The following is a 25805-nucleotide window of genomic DNA, read 5'->3' on the forward strand; positions in this document are numbered from 1 at the left end:
TCAGCTTGTGTTGAGAAGGTGGTCAAACAAATTCAGTCATCACCATATGATGTTCTCAAATCAACGAGTAATCGTGTTTGATAATCATGATTTCAATATCAATCAAAATAATTGTGATTATGACATAATGAAATCATTTGCCCTTCTATATCGGTTGGAAATGCATCAAATGGTATGAGAACATTGTGAATGATTTCACAATCATGTTCTTGACAGTGATGTGAACCATATATATATCTCTGTACATCTTCTTTATATCTGTTCTACACTTGTTTATTGTGTGGGGGCAGGCTTGGTGCGGGCACCACCCGGCTGTGTGCTGGCATCATCAGTGTTGCCAAGCCCATCTCCATCGAGTGTAAGATGTCCGACTACTCCAACAGTCTTTACGAGCGTCTGGAGGAGGAGACGGGTGTGAAGACAGGTCAGCTTCATCTACAATTTTATTTGTCCTTCATTTATTGTCAAACACAGTCAGTGTTGGGAAAGTTCACTTTCTACATGAACTAGTTCAGTTCACACATTTTAAAATGAACTCAGTTCATAGTTCATAATTAAAAAATGTAACTAATTTATAGTTTATAGTTATTTTTTCAATACGTTGCTGCGAGCTATTATTTGTCAAAATTATTGCCACAACCCATATAGAACCACAGACAGCAATGAGAATACTGGCATTTCCATAACGCTTTGCTGCCGCCCATTCAGTCCACACTAGTAGCAGCTGCAGCTTTCATCTCTACAGTATATTTTCAAAAACATGAGGAAAAACGTGCTGCTTGAATGGTCTTTATTACGTATAATAATCTAAATCTAAACGGACTTGCTTTTTCAAACCGGGCGGACACAGTTTAGTTTACAGACAAACGTTCGATTTTTTCCGTCTGAGTCAGTACTGACTTTAACGTAAAACTCTTTTAAATGTTCATACGCCGACGCTGTAGAGTCTGACTCTGAGCGAGTGCTGCTGCAGCTGCTCTCGGGCCGGCTTCGTCCAGACTAATAAATGCTCGCCGGTTCCGCGGTTCTTGTTGTGAGGAGTCTGACAGCCAGGGGTGACAGGCGCGTGCGCGTCGTCACAGGCAGCTTGCTGTTGCCAGATTGGGTTGTTTTCCCGCATTATTTTTAATCCTGTTTACAGTGTGTTTTAACTGGGTTTTCGGCTGAAAGGCATATGAAATCTGGCACACTTTTGAACGGCGTTATAATACAGTGCTGAGAATGAACGCGGTCTCAATTACGTTCATCTAGCGGAAAAAACTTCCGTTCAGTTCACGTTCGCCCAAAATATCAACGCATTCATGAACGATCGTTCATTGAACACGTTCAGGTACATCACTGAAGTCGGTACACGGTTTGTATTGTCATTTACTACAGACTACTGCCCTGCATTTTAAAAGTGTGCTCATAATTCCTTTTGTTCCTAATCTACATTTTATTGACATGCTGCTTATCCTATGTGCAGGTGGTCACATGTATTTGCACCCTTTGCACAGCCAGCCTTTATTAAGTTATCCATTACATTTTGTTGTGTAGGCTAGTTTGAGCCAATATTTGTAGGCTCTTTAGCTTCTGTTGTTCAGAATAACAAGGAATGCTCACATGCTCTTGTAACTTGTGGTCAGGTTACGTCAGGACAGGCTCCCTGTGCTTGGCCCAAAACCAAGATCGGTTCCTCTCTCTGAAGCGCCTGGCATCCAGGCTGAAGTAAGTAGTGACTGTCCTTCCTTACTCCACTGTCCTGACAAAAAAAATCTGATTATAATAATAAATAAAATAAGAAATAACAATTCAGTACATTTATATCTATGTGTTAATTTGTTACATTTTGTTTCACTAAGTAAGTCAGGAAAGTAATGTTTTAAGTCAAGCCTGATGTTGCCTTGCACAAAAGAATGACCCCAGTCTCTTCCACACAGTGAGGCATACAGTTTATTAATTGAACAATGGGTATCGGATCGGTACTCGGTATCGGCCGATACCCATAGCCCAGGTATCGGTATTGGGACTGAAAAAGTCGGATTGGTGCATCCCTAGTTCTGTTTACATTTACACTATAAAATATCTTTCTTAGATTAGAACTTGCTTCAAAGTCAAATAGGGCTTAAAGCAGGGCTATTCAACTAAATTGTTCAGGGGGCCACATTGTCAGAAACCCAAGGGGCCAGGGGCCGGACTGCCACGGCGCCTCCCCGTGCTATGAATATATGTACACTTGACACAACACGCAACCACATTTTCACAACTTTTATTTAACTACATTGCAAAAGTAGTATACTTTTCAAAAAAAGTGCTTCATTTATGTGCCACATCTGCAACATCTCCTGCAAAAAGTGCTTCATTTATGACTGTGCAACAACTGCAACATCTCCTCTTCAACATTTCAATATAAAAATAAAATAAAAAACAATCAAGTGCATGATGTGCATCTGAACATTCTAACGTCAACACTTGAACAAAAAAACACATTTATAGTGCAGCTGAGCTTATGAAAAAGTGCTTCATGTCTGTGCAACAACAGCAAATCACAGCATCTTATTAGCACTTATTGTCCACTCTTAACTCTCAAACATCAGGGGGGGTGGGGGGCAGACAGGCCTAGCCTACATACACACATCTAATGAGAGATATTGCACTTCTTTGACTGGGCAATGGCAGAGAAAGAGGGTTCATAGGAAGTGAGGGCTACCCGCAAACAGTGATGCAAATGCTCATTTGTCAAGGAGGCACGGTTGCTTGTTTTAATGGCATTCATGTGAGAGAAACTGGATTCACAGGTGTATGTTGTTGAGCCAAACATTGTTAGCACAGATATTGCCAGCGTTTTTATTTTGGGGAATGTGTTGACATGAATACACTTTATCCAAAATGTTGTGGTGGATTCATTCTCAAGTGCCTGCTTCAGAGCAGATGATGCTTGCATGTCAATTATTTCAAGTTGCAGGAGACCTTCATCAATGTGAAGTGATGCAAGGAACTCTTGTCCTTTTGTGGAAATAGCAGCTACATTGGCAAATGGGTTGCTCACAAAATGCATCAATTCTCTGGGCATGTCAAATTCATCAAATCGTCTTGCAAAGTTTTCCCTCAATTTATCAATGAAATCTGTCATTAATTGAGTGACTTTTGGCTCAATTGTGTGTGTGAACGTTGACATGAAAAAAAAAAAGTAAAAGAAAAAAAAAAGTAAAAAAAAAAATATATATATTTTTTATTATCATGTAATCTTTTGCAGGCCGGTCAGAATCATCCCGCCAGTTGAATAGCCCTGGCTTAAAGGGATTGAAGCCAGATTTGACCTGTTCTGTTTACATGTACACTATAAAATATATTTCTTGAATTAGAACTTGCGTCAAAGTCAGACATGCAAAGCCACATCTTCAAAAGTGTAAATAGGGCTTTTCAGACCCCTTTTTATTTGTTCTTTCAGTCCATCCAATAGACACTTATACTTGTGTTTTTGGTGTTTGACATCATTTGGAAACAGGAAGTCAAAGGAGGGCATTGCTCTTGTTATCTCAAAAACCGAAACATTGCATTCTTTTGAGTAGTGTGAAAGGACTCCCAGTTTGTGACAAATCAGATAAGCTTCTTAACCCTTTCGATTTGATTTGATTTGATTTGATATTTTTTATTTTCGTGTCTTACATACAGATGTATGCCCAGCCCATATGGGCTTACAAGACACATAACAATAAGTATATAATAATATACTTTACCAATTACTTAACAAATGACATAGACCAAGATGGCCATAAAAAAATACAAGAAAATACAATAAAACGTAATATAACACAAGCTGTACTCAATGTAAATAAACAGAAAAAACAAGGTGAATTCAAATAAAATTATATAGGATACAGTGTGTTTTGTCTCAGGTGCCATGCCTTCTCCAAAAATCCTGCAAAACTGAAGATGTCCTCCACAAAAAAACAACTCAACATACAACTCTCAGACTGCCAAAACAAATCTAGGTTTACAATTTGAATTTTCTCAAATAAAGCCCTCCTCAAAGTGGTGTACAAAGGGCAATAAAAAACAAAATGATATTCATCCTCCACCACTCCCAGATCACACAGAACACACAACCGCTCCTCCTCAGGTTTACCCTGGAATCTACCCACTTCCACCGCCAATGGCAGGGTGCCAGACCTCAACTGGGCACACAGAGACCTCCGTCTTCTCTTTAAGTTTAACATTACATAAGGTTCAGTAAAATACTCATTTTTAATTGCAACATATTTTCTAGTTTAGTTTAGGTTTTTTCCAAATCTCCACCTTCCACTTATCCTGATGGATTGTTGATAATTTTGTTTTAATTATGTGAACCTTACACTGCAAATTGTTCATAAAAATCATACTCAAGTCAGTAGAAGAAAAAATCATGGACATCTCTCTTGACCAGGGATGACCGTGTGCTCTGTCCCAATTAAAAATCTTTTTTGTCACCCTTTTGTCACCCTTTTTTGTCACCCTTTCACTGCCACATGACAGCCGGTTAACCCTTTCACTGTGACAATACAGAAGGTTAGCCCTTTACTATCACACAACCGACAGCGATGCTCCATCATTAGCATTAGGGATGCACCGATATGAAAATGTGCAGCCGATACCGATACCGATTGTTCAACTAACACAATCGGCCGATACCGATACCGATATTTGTGGCAAAAAAAAAGAAAAAAAAAAGTTAATATATATATATATTTTAAAATGAAACTACTGTATATTTGTATGTCTCTAAATGTTTTGATGAATTGAAAATGGAGGAACCTTATGTAAAAAAGCTGAAAGTCTTTTTCTGGTCTTCATCCTCCAGTCTTAGCACTGTTGTTGTATTGAGCTGTACTGTATTGTACCCATTCTGCAATCTGTTAATACAGTTTTCAATCAATCAATCAGACAAATGTATAGAAAAGCTTTTATTATAACCATATAATAAAAAAAATGATATTATTGTTTATGAAAATGTGTTAGCCCTATGCTTGACTATTATTTTAGGCATGGCAACAAATAAAATAATAATAATAAAATGAATAAATAAAATATTAAATAAATAAATAGGCTACACGTCTCTCTTTTTGTGTTACAAATTGTGCTCACCGATATCAACATAGGCCTCTTTACTTACTTAAAAAAGGAAACATCAAGAAATATGTTTATGGTATTCCATCATGCCATGTGTGTTTTTTATATATTTTATAATGCTCGTGATTATTGCTGATGTCTGAGTCATACAATACCCACTGGCTTTCATCTTCAACAGACTAACTCGACTAAAAAGACAAAAGTTTGAGTTTTAAGAGTTTAAGAGACAGCACTCACTGTATCTCTCTCAAACAAAGCTCCATGTTCTCCAGTAATATCTCCATAATCTGAGTTTGCAATGCATGTGTCGTGTCAGGAACAGAACCATTTTGATAGACAGTCGATTCTGCCAATTACGTCACACCGCTAGCACCCACCTCCTGCTGTTCTTACCACCAATCGGCAAGCGCGTATTCGTTTTTTTTACTTCCGGGACGTCTGCCATTGATTTTCTCGAGATCAACAACAAAGCTAATAACGGCCCCCGAGTAGACTACCAGCGCTCCGCAGGAGTACTAAACGAGGCATAATGATTTTACTGCAACGAATGTTATAATAAAAGCTTGTCTATACATTTGTCTGATTGAAAACTTTATTAACAGATTGCAGAATGGGTACAATTCAGTACAGGCTCTCTGAGCAAAGGAAGGACGTGAGAGATATGAATAAGTAATGCTTGCTATCTGATCGGGTAAATAATATGCTGATGCTATTGAACGTGTAACTATATTCTTGGTGATCACGGAAAGATCTGAACGTTTGTTGCCAAGCAATAGAACGAGGACAGCTGTCTCTATCGAGGACACTTGTCCCCAAAAGTCGTTTACCTCCATGTTAACTAAACCTTTAGCCATGTTTCCCGCCTATGAATTATGTATTAATGATGTAATGTAGCTGATTAGCTACGTGCAGATGTTATCAGGACTTCTAATCTATTTGCTTTTGTTATTTGGTAATGTATACAGTGAAATACCATTTTGTCTGTACATCACATCTTTACAGTTGACTTAGAGTGAGCGGGTTACAGTCTGCATTGCCTCGCATCTATGTCAATTTCAATTTTAATTTATTTATTTAAAAATAGGGACACTGATGTTGATCAAAATGCGATTTGATATGAGAGTCTCGGAGCAACATGTCCTCCTCTGCTCTCTCTGCAGGGTAATGGGGATCAGCTGTAACGTCATTAAGCCAAAAGAGGTAGCGAAGCTGCATCCGCTGGTCAACATCCACGATCTGGTGGGAGCACTGCACCTGCCTGGGGACGCCGTGGTGTCCCCGCCGGATGTCAACCATGCCCTGGCTGTGGCCGCAGCTGGACACGGTTAGGACTGGAATTTGTCATCGACGAGTAGTTAAAATGGAGACAGACGAGGTGGATTCTAATGTGCTGGTGCTGGTTAACTGTCTGTAGTGTGGTAGTGAAAAGTTAACCTTCTGTAGTGCGGTAGTGAAAGGTTGACCTTCTGTAGTGCGGTAGAGAAAGGTTAACCTTCTGTAGTGAAAGGTTAACCTTCTGTAGTGTGGTAGTGAAAGGTTAACCTTCTGTAGTGTGGTAGTGAAAGGTTAACCTTCTGTAGTGCGGTAGTGAAAGGTTTACCTGTAGTGTGGTAGTGAAAGGTTAACCTTCTGTAGTGCGGTAGTGAAAGGTTTACCTGTAGTGTGGTAGTGAAAGGTTAACCTTCTGTAGTGTGGTAGTGAAAGGTTAACCTTCTGTAGTGCGGTAGTGAAAGGTTAACCTTCTGTAGTGTGGTAGTGAAAGGTTAACCTTCTGTAGTGCGGTAGTGAAAGGTTGACCTTCTGTAGTGTGGTAGTGAAAGGTTAACCTTCTGTAGTGCGGTAGTGAAAGGTTAACCTTCTGTAGTGTGGTAGTGAAAGGTTAACTGTCTGTAGTGCGGTAGTGAAAGGTTAACCTTCTGTAGTGTGGTAGTGAAAGGTTAACCTTCTGTAGTGTGGTAGTGAAAAAAGGTTAACCTTCTGTAGTGTGGTAGTGAAAGGTTAACCTTCTGTAGTGTGGTAGTGAAAGGTTAACCTTCTGTAGTGTGGTAGTGAAAGGTTAACTGTCTGTAGTGCGGTAGTGAAAGGTTAACCTTCTGTAGTGTGGTAGTGAAAGGTTAACCTTCTGTAGTGTGGTAGTGAAAAAAGGTTAACCTTCTGTAGTGTGGTAGTGAAAGGTTAACCTTCTGTAGTGTGGGTAGTGAAAGGTTAACCTTCTGTAGTGTGGTAGTGAAAGGGTTAACCTTCTGCAGTGCGGTAGTGAAAGGTTAACCTTCTGCAGTGTGGTAGTGAAAGGTTGACCTTCTGTAGTGTGGTAGTGAAAGGTTAACCTTCTGTAGTGCGGTAGTGAAAGGTTAACCTTCTGTAGTGTGGTAGTGAAAGGTTAACTGTCTGTAGTGCGGTAGTGAAAGGTTAACCTTCTGTAGTGTGGTAGTGAAAGGTTAACCTTCTGTAGTGTGGTAGTGAAAAAAGGTTAACCTTCTGTAGTGTGGTAGTGAAAGGTTAACCTTCTGTAGTGTGGTAGTGAAAGGTTAACCTTCTGTAGTGTGGTAGTGAAAGGTTAACTGTCTGTAGTGCGGTAGTGAAAGGTTAACCTTCTGTAGTGTGGTAGTGAAAGGTTAACCTTCTGTAGTGTGGTAGTGAAAAAAGGTTAACCTTCTGTAGTGTGGTAGTGAAAGGTTAACCTTCTGTAGTGTGGGTAGTGAAAGGTTAACCTTCTGTAGTGTGGTAGTGAAAGGGTTAACCTTCTGCAGTGCGGTAGTGAAAGGTTAACCTTCTGCAGTGTGGTAGTGAAAGGGTTAAAGGAGTTTGATGTAATGTCTTAAATACTGTTTTTCTAGAGTACAAACATAATTTTAAAGACTAATTCAACCTACCAAAGAGTAATCTCATGATGTTAATACCGTACTTTGAGGGGCCCCCAAAGTATAATTTTTAATTTTTTACTCAGTGAGCACTCATTTGCATTTGCGGCAATGAGTGCTCGGTGAGTAAAACGTTTTCTGTCTTAAATTTGATATAGATCATGTTCTTTGTTGGTTTGTGAGGATGTTAATACACACTTGGTAAGATGTGTGTATGAAAGAAGACTACAAAAAACAGCAGTGACTGCTCTCAGCTGTTTAACACTTAAAGACCTAGACACCATCACCAGTTGTAGGTTGTCTGAAGTGCAGTGTTACTATGAAAATTCACTAGAATGCAGGATTTGAAAAAAATTTCAATCTCAATTTCTTTCGTTCCCCCAAAGTATATTTAATTTCTGCGGGAATCACTGCATATGCATACTTGTATGCATACACTACCAAAGGGTTAACCCTTTCACTGTGACAATACAGAAGGTTAACCCTTTCACTACCACACGACAAAGGGTTAACCCTTTCACAACCACACTACAGAAGGTTAACCCTTTCACTAGCACACTACAGACGGTTACAAATAAGCTCCCCCCCCCCTCCAATTTCTAGACTAGTAGGGAACTTGTATTTCTTTTATCATGTACAGTACATGGTGTCTCTCAACATGTTCCTCTGTCTCCATGTCCTTTCTCCCTCTCTAGGTGTGCAGATTTACGAGCGCACCACTGTGCAGCAAGTGCTGGTGGATAAGGGACACGTGAAGTCAGTAGAGACGGATCGAGGGTCTATCGAGTGTGAATACTTTGTCAACTGCGCTGGACAGGTACATCTCTGTCCTCCGTCATCGGCCGTTTGTCCCTGTTCTAACTTGTACTATGGGCGAGTGGAGTAATATGTGAACTATGTATGGTATGTGCAACATGTAAAGACTGAGCGTTTGGAAGTGAATTGAGTGGTTGTGTTTGTTCCGCAGTGGGCGTATGAGTTGGGCCAGGCCGGTGAGGTGAAGGTGTCGATACCTCTGCACGGCTGTGAGCATTTCTACCTCCTGACGAAGCCTCTCCAGGTGCCTCTCAAGGCCAGCACACCAGGTCTCGAACACCTCTTAACACCTTCCATTACTATTAGGGATGTCCCGATCACGTTTTTTTGCTCCCGATCCGATCCCGTTCATGTGATTTTGAGTATCTACCGATACCGATATTTCCCGATTTGATCAACATTCTTTTTTTTTTAACTTTTTTTTTATTCAACAAACATGACCATGTTCACGTCTTAAACTCATACTGAGGCCTTAGTTTTGGTTTTAAATTGCATATCATCATTCATTTATTTATTGTCACACAGAGCAGAAGAATTTTGCCAAAACAAACCAATAGTATCCAGCTGCAGAACGGCAGACCAGCCACAGTCTCAGACCCAAACGCATTAACTTTGATTTATATTATACATCAAATGATTTATGAAGTTAACTTTTCACCTGGATAACGTCAACATTCAGGGTGAATGTAATGTGAGAAATTGGGATTAAAAAAAAAAAAATAATAATAATAATAATCTTTTTAATTTGGGTCTGAGATTGTGGCTGGTCTGCCGTTCTGCAGCTGGATACTATTGGTTTGTTTTGGCAAAATTCTTCTGCTCTGTGTGACAATAAATAAATGAATGATGATATGCAATTTAAAACCAAAACTAAGGCCTCAGTATGAGTTTAAGACGTGAACATGGTCATGTTTGTTGAACATGTTTGTGATCGGATCGGGACATCCCTAATTACTATCTATTAGAAATAACCATTTCTGATGAACTCAGATTCAGATTCAGAGTTTTTATTTGCCACATGGAATCATACAATCAGAGTTTCTTCATTACACAATCATAAATAACATTCCATGGACAAAAGGAGCAGGAAGAAGAATAAATCTTATAGTTACTCATTTACTATCGCCTTACTGAAGCGCTAATCCAACTGAACCCCTAGCTATAATAGGTGAGGCTTTGATCTCTTGCAATTTCTTATGAATGTTAAATCTATACTTTTTGATTTAGTGGTCCACCGATATGACACAAGAATTGTTGCCCATAAGTTCACTAATACCTATATTAGCTAGCTATCTTAGCTGGTTGATGACAGCTAGGTTTGCACTTGCTAATATTAGCCTAAATAAACATGGAGTTAGCCTAAATTTTGCATGACAAAATATTGCATTATTATTTTCCCTTCATAATATAGGTTACCTTTGAAGCCCCTCCCCCTTTACCCCCTCCTATTGCTAGGTATTAGTGAGTTTTTCCTTCCCTTCCCGTGGGGTATGTCTGGGAGTGTTGCATTTATTATATTTTTTGCATTTACCGTAATTTTCGGACTATAAGCCGCGCCTTTTCCCCCCATTTTTCGACCCTGCGGCTTATATAACGGTGCGGCTTATATGTGACTCGACGTGACCAAACCCGAAAATGTAAAAATCGAAATATTGCTTTTTTGACTGCATTGAAATGTTATTTATCTGTTCCCTTATTTGCTAAACTTAATACAACTTGTAAATGAGTTAATTCTTGTTATTTGTCCGACAGTATTGTGTCCCAATGCCGGTGGGAAGACTGTAATTAAACATTAAAACTAGTGCTGTCAGGCGATTAAAAAAGTTAATCTAATTAATTACAGGATTTGTAATTAATTAATCACATTTTAATCGCATAACCATTTTATGCCTGATATTCTATAATTATATTTCAAATTGCATGTGTCCAGATGGCAGAATTCAGTACTGTATCTACAAAACCAAACAATCATCTTCCATCTATTAATTTGCTTAGACTTTTCAGGTCTGGTCAATTTGAGCATGGTGTTATTCAGTCAAAGATAAAACATTTTTTATTGATATTCTCATTTGGTTCATTACAATTGACTCAAAATACATTTTTCATTCAATCAATCACCGCGCAGATTGATTGAATGAAAATGTTATTAACAGATTGCAGAATGGGTACAATACAGTACGGCTCAATACACACAATTGTTAAGGGAATGCAGACCAGAGAAAGACTTTCGTCTTGTTTACATCAGGGTCCCCCATTTTCAATTCATAATGAATTGTAAGTAAGGGTGCACCTTTCACCGTGCAATCCATTCTTTGTGGATCTAGCCCACAGTATTTCTGACACTGGGAATACATTCCCTGAGATTCATAGATGTCCCTAGAATCAGATACCAAGAACATGCAAATGGACCATATTAAAAAAAAAGTCTGTAAATGTGTATTCTACATTCTTACGGAATGAATGAGATACAAAAAAATTTACTTCTTTTTTTTGTAATTAATTTTGAGTTAATTTTCATAACGCGATAATTTGCTGTGTAATTAATTAATCGAATTAACGCGATAAACTGACAGCCCTAATTAAAACACCTGCAGCTTATAGTCCAGTGCGGCTTATATATGTACACATCATTCAATTTAGCTGCTGCGGCTTATATTCAGGTGCGGCTTATAGTGCGAAAATTACGGTATTTAATATTTTTTGGACCTTATGGTGACTTATTGTGATGTTTCTTCTTGACTTGTTTAAAGAAGAAGTGTACGGCCCATGGGGACATTAACGTGTGTTGTCGGGCCTTACAAATAAATTTGATTTGATTTAAGCCCTATTTACTTGCTTTGCAGGTGACCTAGCTTTGTGAGATTAATTGTGATTTCTATTTTCGCATGATGCCATCGTTTTAGCTCTTGCATTAAAATTTATATGGATAGATGGATATTTTCAAAATCAGCCGACATACATACCGATATATATCTGTTGACGAGCTTGGCTCTCAGTGGACTTAATGAATCGTCCTTTAAAGTGATCAGTTCTCTAATTGGCTAAACTGAGGCTCTGTTCTCTCTCCAGTGGTGATGGACATGGATGGCAGGATATATGCTCGGCCGTGGCAAGGAGGGGTCCTCTCCGGAGGCTTTGAGAAGAACCCCAAGCCCATCTTCACAGAGGGCAGGAACCAGCTGGAGATCCAGAACATGCAGGAGGACTGGGACCACTTTGGTAAGACAGTTAATATATACAGTCAGGCCCGTAAATATTTGGACATAATTTAGAAAAAAGAATTCTCTGTACCACAATGGACTTGGAATGAAACAATCTTCGACTTTATGGTATTTACAGTACATCCAAATATGGTGAACAGTGTAGGAATTTCAGTTTCTCCTTTTTAAGGGAAAAGTAATTGGACAAACTGTCTTGTGCTGCTGGGACGAAAATGCTAGTTTGTTTGCAGCTTTCGTTACACAGTAGCGGGAGTTGGTTGGGCTTGACGTGCCGAGACAGCTTGTACACAACCCGAAACCTGTCTGGCCTCACGTGGTATGAGGCTGCAATCCATTACCTGGAAGACAATAGGTCAGGGGAGGGGACTAACAAACCAACTCCAAAACACCAGAAGCCAGAAATGGTGGAAGGTTGGGCTTGGGGCCAGTGACCCCATCCTGTAAAAACCCCATTGCTACAAAAACGTCAACAAAGAAAAACCAAGAATCTCCGGCCCTGAGAGAGGATGGACCTCAAGTAGGAAGTATGACGCAGTGTGGTGAAAGCCGGAATCATCCGGAAGCTACCCTGCCGACCACCATTCTCTCAAGCAGGGCCATTACCACCATCGGAACATGGAATGTAAGGACCATGTATGAAGCCGGAAAGACTGCACAGGTGGCTGCCGAGATGAGGAATTACAATCTTGCCATACTCTGAATCAGTGAATCAAGGTGGATCGGATCCGCGTGTTAGTATGAACGACCAGCCAAGCTGATAGCAATGTGGAGAGCTGGGCTCTAACCCAGCGTCTCCCGCATTGGTGGCGAGCGCCTTGCCCACTACACCACCTAGCCGCCCTCAACACAGCACTTCTGAGAGACCCAACCAAGTTAGAAGAAAACAAACTCACACTTAGGAACGAGTTTCAAGCGCAAGTACAACATGCAAAGAAGTACTGGGCCCGAAGAAACACAACCATAAGGAGTGGATATCAGCAGTCATTGAGATAGATAGAGGAGAGGAAAGGGAAGAAGGCACTAATCAACAACAGTCGCACAAGAGCCGAAAAGGTCAAAGCACAAAACCAGTACACAGAAGCCACAAACAGGGTTAAGAAAAGCATCAAGGCAGACAAGAAGGACTATATAGAGTCTTGCGGCAGAGGCTGAAGAAGCAGCTAGACATGGAAATTTGAAAGACTTATATAACACCACCAAGAAGCTGTCAGGAAAGTTTAGTAAACCAGAAAGACCAGTTAAGGACAAAGATGGACAGCCAATCATCGGAGAGGAAAGGCAAAAGGAAAGATGGGTAGAACATTTTGAGGAACTGCTAAACAGACCAGCACCACAGGACCCACCAGACATCCAGCAAGCTGACAGGGATCTGCTGATAGACTGCAGCGTGCCAACAAAAGAAGAGATCCGCAAAGCCATCAAGAAGCTGAGGAACGGCAAGACTGCAGGACCCGACGGTATTCCGGCAGAGGCACTGAAGGCCGATAGAGACGATGGAAGAAATGCTCCATCCTCTCTTCAAGAAGATATGGGAAGAAGAACACATCCCATCAGAATGGAAGGAGGGCTACCTCGTCAAAATACCAAAGAAAGGAGATATGAGCCAATGTGCAAACTACAGAGCACAGAGGGATCACACTACTCTCCATCCCAGGAAAAGTATTCAACAGGATTATACTGGACAGGATGAAGGACGCCGTCGACCCACAGCTACGAGACCACCAGGCGGGCTTCCGCAAAAACAGATCCTGCACAGACCAGATTGCAACACTGCGGATAATACTGGAGCAGTCATTACAGTGGAATTCACCCCTATTCATTAATTTCATTGACTACGAAAAGGCTTTTGACAGCGTGAATAGAGAGACCCTCTGGAAGATACTCAGACACTACGGAGTGCCAGAGAAGTACAGAAATATCATCAGGAACTCCTATGAGGGGATGACCTGCACTGCAGGGTGATTCATGGCGGTCAACCCACTGACGCCTTCCAGGTAAAAACTGGAGTGAGACAGGGCTGTTTGTTGTCACCATTTCTGTTTCTGCTGGCAATAGACTGGGTCATGAAGCAATCCACAGCAGAGAAACGAAATGGCATACAATGGACATTATGGACGCAGTTAGAAGACCTCGACTTTGCAGATGACCTGGCCCTTCTCTCTCACACCCAGCAGCAGATGCAGGAAAAGACGAGTACCATCACTGACAACTCTACTCGGCTTGGGCTTAACATCCACAGAGGGAAGAGCAAGGTCATGAGAATCAATGCTGACAACACATCACCCATCATTCTGGAAGGAGAAGCGTTGGAAGAGGTAGACAACTTCACCTACCTGGGCAGCATGGTTAATAAGCAAGGTGGAACAGATGCTGATGTGAGAGCCAGGATTGGCAAGGCCAGAGGAGCCTTTCTCCAACTAAAAAACATCTGGAGCTCAAGAGACATTTCCATCACAACCAAGATCAGGATCTTTAACACCAACGTGAAGCCAGTCCTACTCTATGGCGCTGAGACCTGGAGGACCACTGTCACCACAACCAATAAACTACAGGTTTTCCTAAACACCTGTCTGCGCCGAATCCTCCAGATTCGCTGGCCTAACACCATCAGCAACAAAGACCTGTGGCAACGAACACGACAACAGCCAGCGGAGAAAGAGATTCTCCAACGGAGTTGGAGATGGATTGGCCATACACTCCGTAAACCATCCCTGAGCATCACAAGACAATCTCTCAGGTGGAACCCCCAAGGGAAAAGAAAGAGAGGCCGACCACGGAACACCTGGCGCAGAGACTTGGAAGATGATGCCAAGAAGATGGGACACACCTGGGGCCAGCTTGAGATGTTGGCTCAGGATCGGGATGCTTGGAGAACCCTTGTTGACGGCCTATGCCCCAAACTGGGTAAAAGGTGAAAGTAAGTAAATAATTGGACAAACTAACAATCATAAATCAAATAGTCACTTTTAATATTTGGTTGCAAATCCTTTGCAGTCAATGACTGCCTGAAGTCTGGAACCCATAGACATCACCAGACACTGGGGTTTGTCCCTGGTGATGCTCTGCCAGGCCTCTACTGTAACTGTTTTCAGTTCCTGCTTGTCCTTGGGGCATTTTCCCTTCAGTCTTTTCTTCAGCAAGTGAAATGCATGCTCACTTGGGATTCAGGTCATGTGATTGACTTGGCCATTGCATAATGCCTTTGCCTTAAAATATTGTCATTGTCCATCTGCACTCTGACGTGCCATCCAATGAGTTTTGAATATGAATATGAGCAGATAATATTGCCCAAAAAACTTCAGAATTCATCCTGCTGCTTTTGTCAGCAGTCGCATCATTAATGAATACAAGGCAACCAGTTCCATTGGCAGCCATACATGTCCACGCCATAAGACTACCACCACCATGCGCTTCACTGATGAGGTGGTATGCTTTGGATCATGAGCAGTTCTTTTCCTTCTCCATACTCTTCTCTTCCCATCTCCATACTCTTCTCTTCCCATCATTCTGGTACAAGTAGATTTGTGTCTCATGTGTCCATAGGATGCTGTTCCAGACATGTACAGGTTTTTTTTTAGATGTTTTTTTTGGCAAACTCTAATCTGGTCTTCCTGTTTTTGAGGCTTACCAATGGTTTACATCTTGTGGTGAACCCTCTATTCACTCTTGATTGTTGACTTTGACACAGATACGCCTACCTCCTGGAGAGTGTTCTTGATCTGGCTAACTGTTGTGAAGGGGTTTTTCTTCACCAGGGGAAGAATTCTTCTGTCACCCACCACAGATGTTTTCCATGGTCTTCCAGGTCTTTTGGTATTGCTGAGCTCACCAATGCGCTTTCTTTTTAAGAACGTACGAAACAGTTGATTTGGCCACATGTAATGTTCTTGCTGTCTGTCATGGGTTTGTTGGTTTTTCAGCTTAATTTGCTTGCTTCACTGATAGTGATTTTTGGACCTCATTGAGAGTTGACAGCAACAGATTCCAGATGCAAATACAGCACTTGAAATTAACTCTTGACCTTTTATCTGCTCCTTGTAAATGTGATAATGAGGGAATATCACACACCTGGCCATGGAGCAGCTGAGCAGCCAATTGTCCAATTACTTTTGGTGCCTTAAAAATAATTTGTTGCACATATAGAAACGGTTGTAATTCCTGCACTGTTCATCTGATTTGGATGTAAATAACCTCAAATTACAGTCTGCACATCTTGATTGTTTCATTTCAATTGTGGTGGTGTACAGAGCCAGAATAAATATTTTGAAATCAATTGTGTTGATGTCCAAATATTTATGAACATATATGTATATGTTGGGGGTGCACGATTCAATTTAGATTCTTGGGTTCATAATTCGATTAAGAAATCTATTCTCAATCCATCCAATAGATGCATAGATTTGATTCTATATGCCTTTTTTTTTTTTTATAACTCTTTATTTTTCAGTTTTCAGTTTTTACATAAGCATACAGTTACATTAATAATATGACAACCACCACCACAGGACAGACGGGACAAACAGGACTCACAGGACAAGACAGTGTTGTATGGTGGGGGGGGAGCAAGCTGTATTTGCTCTTGATATGTCAGGTCTGTTTTGATTGTGTCATGGCAGTCTTTAACCGTCTTACGGCTCATATGTTGCCCATTTCGACCAGCGTCTGTCATATGTCTCGGCCTTCAATCTCAGCAGGAATGTAATTTTTTCCATATCGCTTATCTCCTCCACTATTCCCCTCCATGTCTCTTTGTCTGGAGCGGCTTCTTTGAGCCAGCTCCTTGTGATGGCCTTCTTACCAGCTATTATCATGATTTTGAACAGGTACAAGTCTTCATTGTGTATGGTCTTCTCTGTGATCAAACCCAGGTATATCAGCTGGGGTTCCATGGGGAATTCATAGCTAAGAATTCTGTACATTTCCTGTGTAACACTCTTCCAAAATGGTTGCACTTTATCACATAGCCAAAATATGTGAGAGTGGTTGGCATTCATCTGTCCACACTGTCTCCAGCAGGGTTGTTGCCCTTTTAATTGTTTACTCTTAACCCTTTAATCGCCAAGGACGACTTTAGACGTCATTGCTCGCCATGCTTAATCTGCCAATGACGTCTTACAGCATCTTTGAGATCAATATTTCAAAAATCTGTCATGGCAATCATATTTCACCCACGGAGACTTGAGACTTGCTGTTGATCTCCTCTCAACTCTCCAACGGTTCAAGACCGCCATCTGGTGGCCGATCGGCGAATCGCCAAAACCGGAAGTGACGTGCCGGAAGTGGTGCTCACCCATATTTCGTCCAGCCACTCGCTATCGCTAGCGGGACTCCAGCTTGATACACTGGATAGCGATCCGTTGCCAATAACTCGATAAACAACATGATTTGGACGTATATAGTATTATACAACCTGGAAATGGATCGCATATATCAACATCCCATAATAGCGAACTTTCTGCTCCACGCTGATCACCCAACGGTCAGAGGAAGCTGCGGTGAGTTTCAGCGTGTTTGATTATTATTAAACATACACACTGCTCCGATCAACATATCACCCATACTAAATAAATGATTTAACGTCGGCCACAGACTTATAAACCCCCCCCCTCCGGTCACCAGCAGATGATGAGGCATGACATGTAGGACCTTGTTGAAATTTTCAATCTGACGTCAATCGGTATCAAACTACATTTGATGATCTAATATATGTATTTAGGGCTATAACTCACGTTCTGCAGAATGCTGCAGAAAACGATAAAAACATATTTATACTTTAGACCGTATTTTAGTATGAATATGTGAATGAAAAAGTAGAACGTTGCTACGTAGAGTTGTTCCGATACCGATACCAGTATCGGAAATGCCGCCGATACTGCCTAAAATGCTGGTATCGGTATCGGCGAGTACCCTCTAATGTTGCGCTCCGATACCATATGACGTAATTTATCAACAACACTGCGGACGTTGGGCTCTGTAGATATACCCTACTCGCTGAGTGAGCATTATAAAACAAACGTGTGCTTAATCGACCGTGAATTAAAGTGTCAATTGCCATTTTAACAGCAGAGCAGATACTTTCTTAAAATGCCATCGTCCCGGCAGAGCGCTGTTGACGGGGAGCTCTGATGTTATTAGCATTAGCTGAACAGCTAACCGAAAGCTAGCATTAACTAACATTAAAGGTTTAGCCATAACGTTACCTTGGCTAAAGTTGGGGCTATTCATAATCCAGCAATAATGGCTGCAGACCTGCAAGCAAAGTACAGCAAGTTGGCAAAGGAGTATTCCAAGTTAAATCACAATGTCACCAGTAACGTTAGTTTTTCCATATACCGGTAGCTCTGATGCTAGCTAACCTAGCTCACGGTAACGTCGTCATTGCACAATTGCACGTCGCGTACACAATTAATGACATGTTGCGGACAGCCATATCGGCGACAATGTTTAGCTTTTAGTGCCAAATGATAAGAGTCTGAGGCGGAGTCTCAAAAGAGAATGTTGAATATTTATTGTGCAAAAATCACAACAACAGAGCCTCTGCTACTAAACGGAGCCTTCTTGTGGAAGCAAGTGCAGCAATGAATAATGTCCGTGAGGAACTAATGTGCCAACAACCTTTCCGTGGGTGAACTCATTGAGATAGTTTTCAATTACTGATACTAATACTAATCTATACAATCACCTGTTGTTGAATAAAACTTTATAGTTATTACTAAAAAAAACAGTATATAAACAGTAGCTGTATAAAAAAAAAAAAAAAAAATTATAATTTATATAATAATTTTTTTTATTTTCTTATTTTTTTAATGTATGCACTGGTATCGGATAAGTATCGGTATCGGCCGATACCCAAAGCTTAGGTATCGGAATCGGATCGGAAAGAAAAAAATGGTATCGGAACATCTCTAATCCTAAACGATAGATACTTGACGTTGAATGGGCCATAGTAATGTCAATTTAGCAATACAATTTAAAAAGTTATAGCCCTGCAAAGAAGGGGAACATCTCCATAGACAAATAGAGCTGGCAGAGGATGGTATAAGGATGGATATAAGCGTGGCAGAGAAAGGGTTAATTTGCGGTGTGAAAAAATCTCATCACATTTTTCCAACCGAATTCTCTCCATCCTCTAGAGCAGGGGTAGGCAACCCTAGGCACTTTCATAGGCACAGGGGGCAGCATAACATTTATTTTATTATATTTTTTTGCTTTGAAATATTATAGTGAAATATTTTGCACTGTTGTCGCATTTATCTTGTTGAAATCCTCCCACAGGTTCTTTTTACTACCACATATTTAATTGAGACCCTTTATTTGTTTATTATTTTAATTTAGCTGGAAATACATTGCTACATCATTCAGTAACATTTGCAGAGCCTTATAACAAAAACATTATTACGGTCACCATTGTGACCAGTGGGATTAATCAACAAATTGTATTATTTATTTTTCTATTTCATTGAACATTGCACATGTTAAAAGCCATTTTTTTTACTCAAAATGTGAGTATTACCAAGTCAACTTGTGTTCTTAAAACAATGACAATAAACATAGTTTTATTAGGTTGAAATAATGTGGTTGTGTACTTATTTTTCTGTTAACTTATTATGGATTGAAAACTGAACCTTAATGCACAGTAACTGAACTCAATATTTTTAAGTTCTGGTAACTTATTATTATTTATTTTTTTAGAGTGTAGTCTTGCGATCAATCAAAACTTATTTACACGATATACCTCACATTCACCCTCCATTCACATCCTGGTGTTCTCCATTAGGCCTGTAGGTGGAGCTATGACAGCACACGTACAGTACACACACCGATGGTGTGTGATGTGTCCAAAAATGAATGGGCAAATGTGAGTGAAATCGTCGCACTGTATGCAGATGTTTGTCTGCATTGCATTCCCCCCCGCCAACTCAGATTTAGGGTTGATACAACCATCATAATAATATTTTTAATAATAACAATAACAATAATGATGTAATAATGTAAAAATTATCATTAAAAAGACCTGATTATGAGAAAAAAAATTACGATGCATGGAATATTGTTGAGGCACACTAGTTACAACTAAATTTCAAACAGGCACTCCATGTCAAAAAGGTTGCTGACCCCTGCTCTAGAGCTAGTGGATGAGTGTTGTGTCTCACATATAGAATGCCAATCATCCTCCGTCAAGATTATACTCAGTTCACTTTCCCATTTCTTCTTCACATTATATGAATCACAGTTGTTGCGAGCTTGTAAACTTTTGTACATTTCCGATACTATTTTCACTGGAGTTCGCGTGTACGCCATCTCCATCATTCCCACCACTCCGTTACCACCTACTGATATCCTATTCTTGACTTCTGTATCATAGAAGTGTCGCAGCTGTAGATATCTAAACAAATTGTAATTTCCCAAGTCGAATTTTCTCTTAAATTGCTCAAAAGACACGAAGTTATGATTCTCTAAAAGTGTACATATGGCTGTTATACCTCTATCTCTCCACCCGCCAAAAGTGGCGTCCAGTGTTCCCGGGCTAAAGCCTGGGGTCTGGGAAGGCCAAATCAGAAGTCTACTGTCTTTTTTTTAATTTGTATTTCCTGACCACCTCATTCCAAACCATCAGTGTGTGGTCCACTATTGAATTATTTCCCTGTTTTGTTGTGTGTTCTTTCCCCCCCAGTCTGGCCTGAGGTTGGACACGTCCTAGGTGGGTCTCTATGTCCTTCCACCTGGCCCTGTATGCTCTTGAGCACCAGTAAACTGCATACCTCAGCTGGGCTGCATAGTAGTATTCCTTTAGATTAGGTAGTGTCAGGCTTCCATCTTTTTCAATTTGTAATGTTTTGAATTTCACCCTAGGTCTGCCCCCCATATGAACCTAGAGATCGGTCTGTCCCATGCTATGAATTGGGAGTCGGGGACCTTGACTGGTAGTGAGAGGAGGAGATACAACAGCCTTGGTAGAATATTCATTTTTATCACTTCTATTCTGGTACTGAAATCCATCATGTGTGTAGCCCATCTCGACCAGTCCTTCTGTAATTTATCATTAATCTTATTGTAGTTAGCCGCTTCTAATTTGCGCATATCCTTGGTGATAATCACTCCCAGGTAGGTCATTGATTCAGCTTCCCAGTTCAGTTTGTAATCATTCCTCATTCCACTACTGGGTGAGAAGTTGTAAGTGAGAATCTGGGTTTTCGCGACATTCAGCTTGTATCCTGACATCCAGCCATAATCATTTAGTATGGTCATTAACTTGGGGAAGGTCAAACTTGGGTTCTGGAGGTATATTATAATATCATCCGCGAAAAGGCCTATCCTGTGTTCCCCCCTTGCTATTCTAACACCCTTAATTTCTTTACTTTCTCTAATGGCTTGGGCTAATGGTTCTACGAAAATTGCGAAGAGGGCGGGGCTTGCACAACATCCCTGGCGCGTCCCTCTGAACAGTTTGAATCTGTCCGACAAGCTACCGTTAATCTTTACTCTGGCATTTGGATTGTCGTATAGAGCTCTTATACAGCTGATGAATTGTTCGTCGAATCCAAATCTTTCCAAAACCTTAAACAGGAAGGACCACCTGACCCTGTCGAAGGCCTTTTCCGCATCTAAGCTCACTAGGGCTGCCGGGAGTTGTTGTTTTCCCACCTGTTCTATCACATGCAAAGTGCGCCTAACATTGTCCTGTGTCTGTCTGCCTATTATGAACCTTGTCTGGTCCTCGTGAATCAGGTCAGGGAGGATGTCCTCCATTCTCCTAGTCAGTATAGATGTGAACAGCTTGTAATCCCCATTTAACATCGATATGGGACGATATGATTCGCAATGCTCCTTATTCTTCCCTTCTTTTGGTATAACTGCTATCACCGCCTCTTTCCAGGACGGGGGGGCTTCTGCCTTTTCAAGTGTCCAGTTAAAATAATCTAGCATTACTGGGGCCAGGTCTTCTTTAAAGATTTTGTACCACTCGTTTGGAAATCCGTCGCTCCCTGGTGTTTTGTTTGCTTTCAGTCTTCCTATGGCTATATCTAGTTCTTCCTTTGTGATGGGGGAGATCAAGGCTTTATTCTCTATTTTCCCTATACTCAGGAGATCCAGGGATGCTAAAAACTGTACAATTTTCTCCTCGTCTTCCATCTCGGGTTGCGAGTACCAATTTTCATAGTATTCCTTGAATATACGTGGAATTTCTTCAGGTTCATAAATCGCTTCTCCTGTTTGAGGTTCCCTGATCTTGTGAATAAAGTGTCTACTCTGCTGGGCCCTGAGTCGTTTTGCTAAGATCTTGGTTGCCCTCGGGCCTGATTCATAGAAGGTTTGTTTTGTGTATCTTAAATTCTTCTCTAGCTCTCCCTTTCCCATCTCCTCAAGCTGTGATTTTATCCCCTTCATCTGTTCCCTGTCACCCCCCTCCCCTCCCTGCACCTGTTGCTCGAGTTTTCTCAAGTCTCTGTAATTGATCATATTTAATTTGCCTATACTTATTCAAGTGTGCAGTCTTTGAGATTAGGTATCCCCTCATAATTGCCTTGATTGTGTCCCATAGGATGGTCGGTTTCACTCGGCTGTCCACATTATTTTTAATAGATTCGGTTATCTCCTTCCTGACCTGATTCACGAGTTCCTCCCCATTCAGAATCCCCAAGTTCAGCCTCCAGAGTGTGTCTCGTTTTCTGTCCAAGTGTATGGTCAGATATACCATATTGTGATCTGAGATGTAGCAGCTCTCCACCCTGTGTCTCTCTCTCTGATCTATTAAAAAGAAGTCTAGCCTAGAGTGTACCTTGTGCGTCGCAGAGTAATGAGTATAGTCCCTTTCTCCTGCATTTAGGTTTCTCCATACCTCCATCATTCCCGCATCACTAATCAAGATATTCAAGTCCTTTGATCTCTCAGAGTTTTGTCTGGATTTACTTGTTGTGTCTAGTGAATAATTCAATATAGTATTCCAGTCCCCTGCACATATCAGTATCCATTCCGCCTCAGAGGCTATTGTGTCAAATAAGAGTCTGAAAAATCTTCTGTCGCTCTCTGGAGGGGTGTATGTGTTCACTAGTGTTATCATTACGTTATCTATTTTACATGTAACTATCGAGTACCTCCCTTCTCTATCCTTTTTTCTTTTATCAGTTCAAAATTGAGAGAGTTCGAAATCAGGGTTGCCACCCCTCTCTTCCTATTATTTTGGCAAGAACTAGAAAATGTATTTCGATATCCAAACTTTTTCAACTTTTCATGCTCTATTTTTGACATGTGTGTTTCTTGCAGGAAGATCACTTGTGTCTTCTCTCTTCTGATTTTTTATTTTTTTTTATTCTACTTCTCTTAACTGGGTTGCTAAGACCGTTGACGTTCAAAGACGCCATTTTCAAGTTATGGTTTCCCGACATTCCTTTTCCAGTTCTTGCATACATTAGCGGCTCCCCTTACCATACATTTTCTCCCGACATTAAACATGTAACATTTAGCACACATAGTGACCTCCAAACGAGGGGGGAACACCCACTCCTCTTCGGTATTTATCCCGTTGGTATGTGCGAGGGAAAGCCCCTCGTAGGGAGAGGGCCCTTCGCTAAGGGTGTAAGGCGAGGTGACAAACTGAAACCCCCCCATCCCTTAATCCAACGTTAACCAATAAAGAAAACCTACGCTAATAAAAATTACCTCACTCCTCCCGGGCGCTTATTTGAACATTACCACGGCCGTCATGACCGGTCCGAAGGATTCCACTCATTGTTATTTACGACGTATGTATTCGCTGAGTTTCTCTCTCGCCCTCAGTGCTGCTACTCGACCCGTCTGCCTGCCTGGTGTTGGTGTATGGTCCCGCTTTCCTCGCCTCCGCGTTCCCTCTCCTCCATCCCTCTCCTTTTCCCCTTCCATTTCTTCCACCGTGATGCCTCGCCTCTTCAGCTCGCTGTGCGCCTCGGTTGCGCTCGTGTAGGTCTTGACTCCGGTATCCCAGTGGATCCTCATGCTATAGTATGGAGTCTGGAAGCGGATTCCTTTTATCTTTAGTGCTTTTTTTATACAGTTGTACTCCCTTCGTTTCTTCGCGACTTCAGTTGCATAGTCATGGTCTATATAGATTGTCTTGTTGCCCATTTGTATCTTTCCCTTCTTCCATGCTTCTCTCAACACCAGCTCCTTGGTCAGGTATTCCTGGAAGATAACAATAATGTGCCTTGGCGCAGCGCCTTCTGGCGGTCTCGTGGCCTGTTCACGGTGGGCCCCTTGCAGCTTGAATTTTATGTCCGGTGGGAGCGATAGCTCGTTTTTGAGAAACTGTTCGATAAACTTTGGAACCGAGTCCCCCTCCCTTCCCTCCTCCATCCCAAATATGCGGATGTTGTTCTTCCTCGCCCTGGATTCCAGGTCAACCAACCTGTACTGTGCGACTCGGTGTTCCTCTAGACTCGCTCTCAGTGCATCCGACATCTCCGCCAACCAGTCCTCCATTTTGTCCACTCGGCTCTCCACCTCGTCCACTCTTTGATTCGGGCTCTGTATCTCAAAGGCGATAGTATCGAGCTTTGCCTTTATGTCTTCGCTAACTCACCTGAGCTCTTCTTTTAAGTCTGTTTTCAGTTCTTTTATCGCTTCAACTATGCCCACCTGGTCCATGCTCGGCTCGTGTCCCGACTGCACGCTGGCGGCCTGCTGCTGGTTGTTTATGCTAGCGGGGGCGTTGGCTTCGGTGTCGGGTCCTTTTGTCGTCTCGTTTTCCGAGTTATTGAATGTTTTTTTCCTTTTTTCCGGTTCTTCTCTTTCTTTCTTCCACTCATCTACCTTTCTGTCTTGTTTGAATGTTTACTTTGAGTTCTTGAGTGTCTGAAATTCACTTTGCCCGGGAGCTCGGCTTCTTATGCGTCTGTCCTCTCTGCTGGCATACCGGAAGTCTCTATATGCTTTTTTGTGTGACTTCGACTGTGATGGAGAGTTTCAATGGGCCTCATTCACAAATACTCTCTTATATATTTTTTTTATATTTTTTCTTAACTGTCTGTTAACACATTGGGTGCCACGCCCCTTTGCCCAGATAACCCCTTGAGTGCCAGCACTTTAGTCAATGGGAGGTCGGGATATTTGCGAACGCTTAAACTATATCTTAAATTATGGCTATGGGTCTAAAACACTGCTCGCTTATCAATGACTTGCTTGCAGTCAACATGTATGAAACGGATTGTTTTTTCATTGGTACATTTCCGTTTTAAGAGTATAGTTTCGGAGAGTTCTAGTAATTTCAGAGAAATTCCACGATAATAGCCCTTTAGTGGAATACACAAAACACATTGTCATTTTTCGACTGATTTATGATTTTAGAGTGGGGGTCGTCACAATGTTTTCAAATAAACGCTAGATTATCGATAGTATATGTGTACTTATGCACGCTAGAGAAGCTGGCTGAAAAATCTATTATCCATGACCTGGTGAGCGCTAACGTCATACACGCACACACCCACATACACGTTGTGATTGCTATGAACATCTGATTAACCCAATACTGGTAAAATAGAGTCCTTACCTCACATCAGATGTTCTACAAAAAGATTAATCCAATTCCTGATCGCCATTCCAAATATTGATCGCGTTTATTGATCCAACGCTATAGTCCGAAACACATAATCGAAAGCTGCTCCGAGCCTCCCCAGTGAATGTGGTAACAGACACTGCTTGCCAGAGATGGGGAAATTCTGGACCGGACTTTTTTTCTGATGCACAGTCCCATCCAATCCAATCCAATGATGTGCATTACCATCCGGGAGACAATGGTATTTGCCCTTTTCGAGCTCAGAGCCATTCCCAATGATGACGTCAGGCT

At 41.3% G+C, this 25805-nt stretch overlaps 1 protein-coding gene across 1 annotated transcript in view; it reads left to right on the forward strand.

The window, feature by feature from the left end:
- Nucleotides 1-25805, forward strand: part of pdpr (pyruvate dehydrogenase phosphatase regulatory subunit) — a 53386-nt gene that overhangs the window by 2393 nt on the left and 25188 nt on the right. Inside the window, exons 3-8 of the mRNA XM_084337621.1 lie at nucleotides 291-424; nucleotides 1626-1707; nucleotides 6249-6412; nucleotides 8645-8766; nucleotides 8917-9034; nucleotides 11835-11984. Coding sequence (XP_084193747.1) covers nucleotides 291-424; nucleotides 1626-1707; nucleotides 6249-6412; nucleotides 8645-8766; nucleotides 8917-9034; nucleotides 11835-11984 — 770 coding nt within the window. The remainder of the gene's footprint in view (nucleotides 1-290; nucleotides 425-1625; nucleotides 1708-6248; nucleotides 6413-8644; nucleotides 8767-8916; nucleotides 9035-11834; nucleotides 11985-25805) is intronic.

This window comes from Notolepis coatsorum, assembly GCF_963971535.1.
Source record: "Notolepis coatsorum genome assembly, chromosome: 20".
NCBI classification, from domain to species: Eukaryota; Metazoa; Chordata; class Actinopteri; order Aulopiformes; family Paralepididae; genus Notolepis; species Notolepis coatsorum.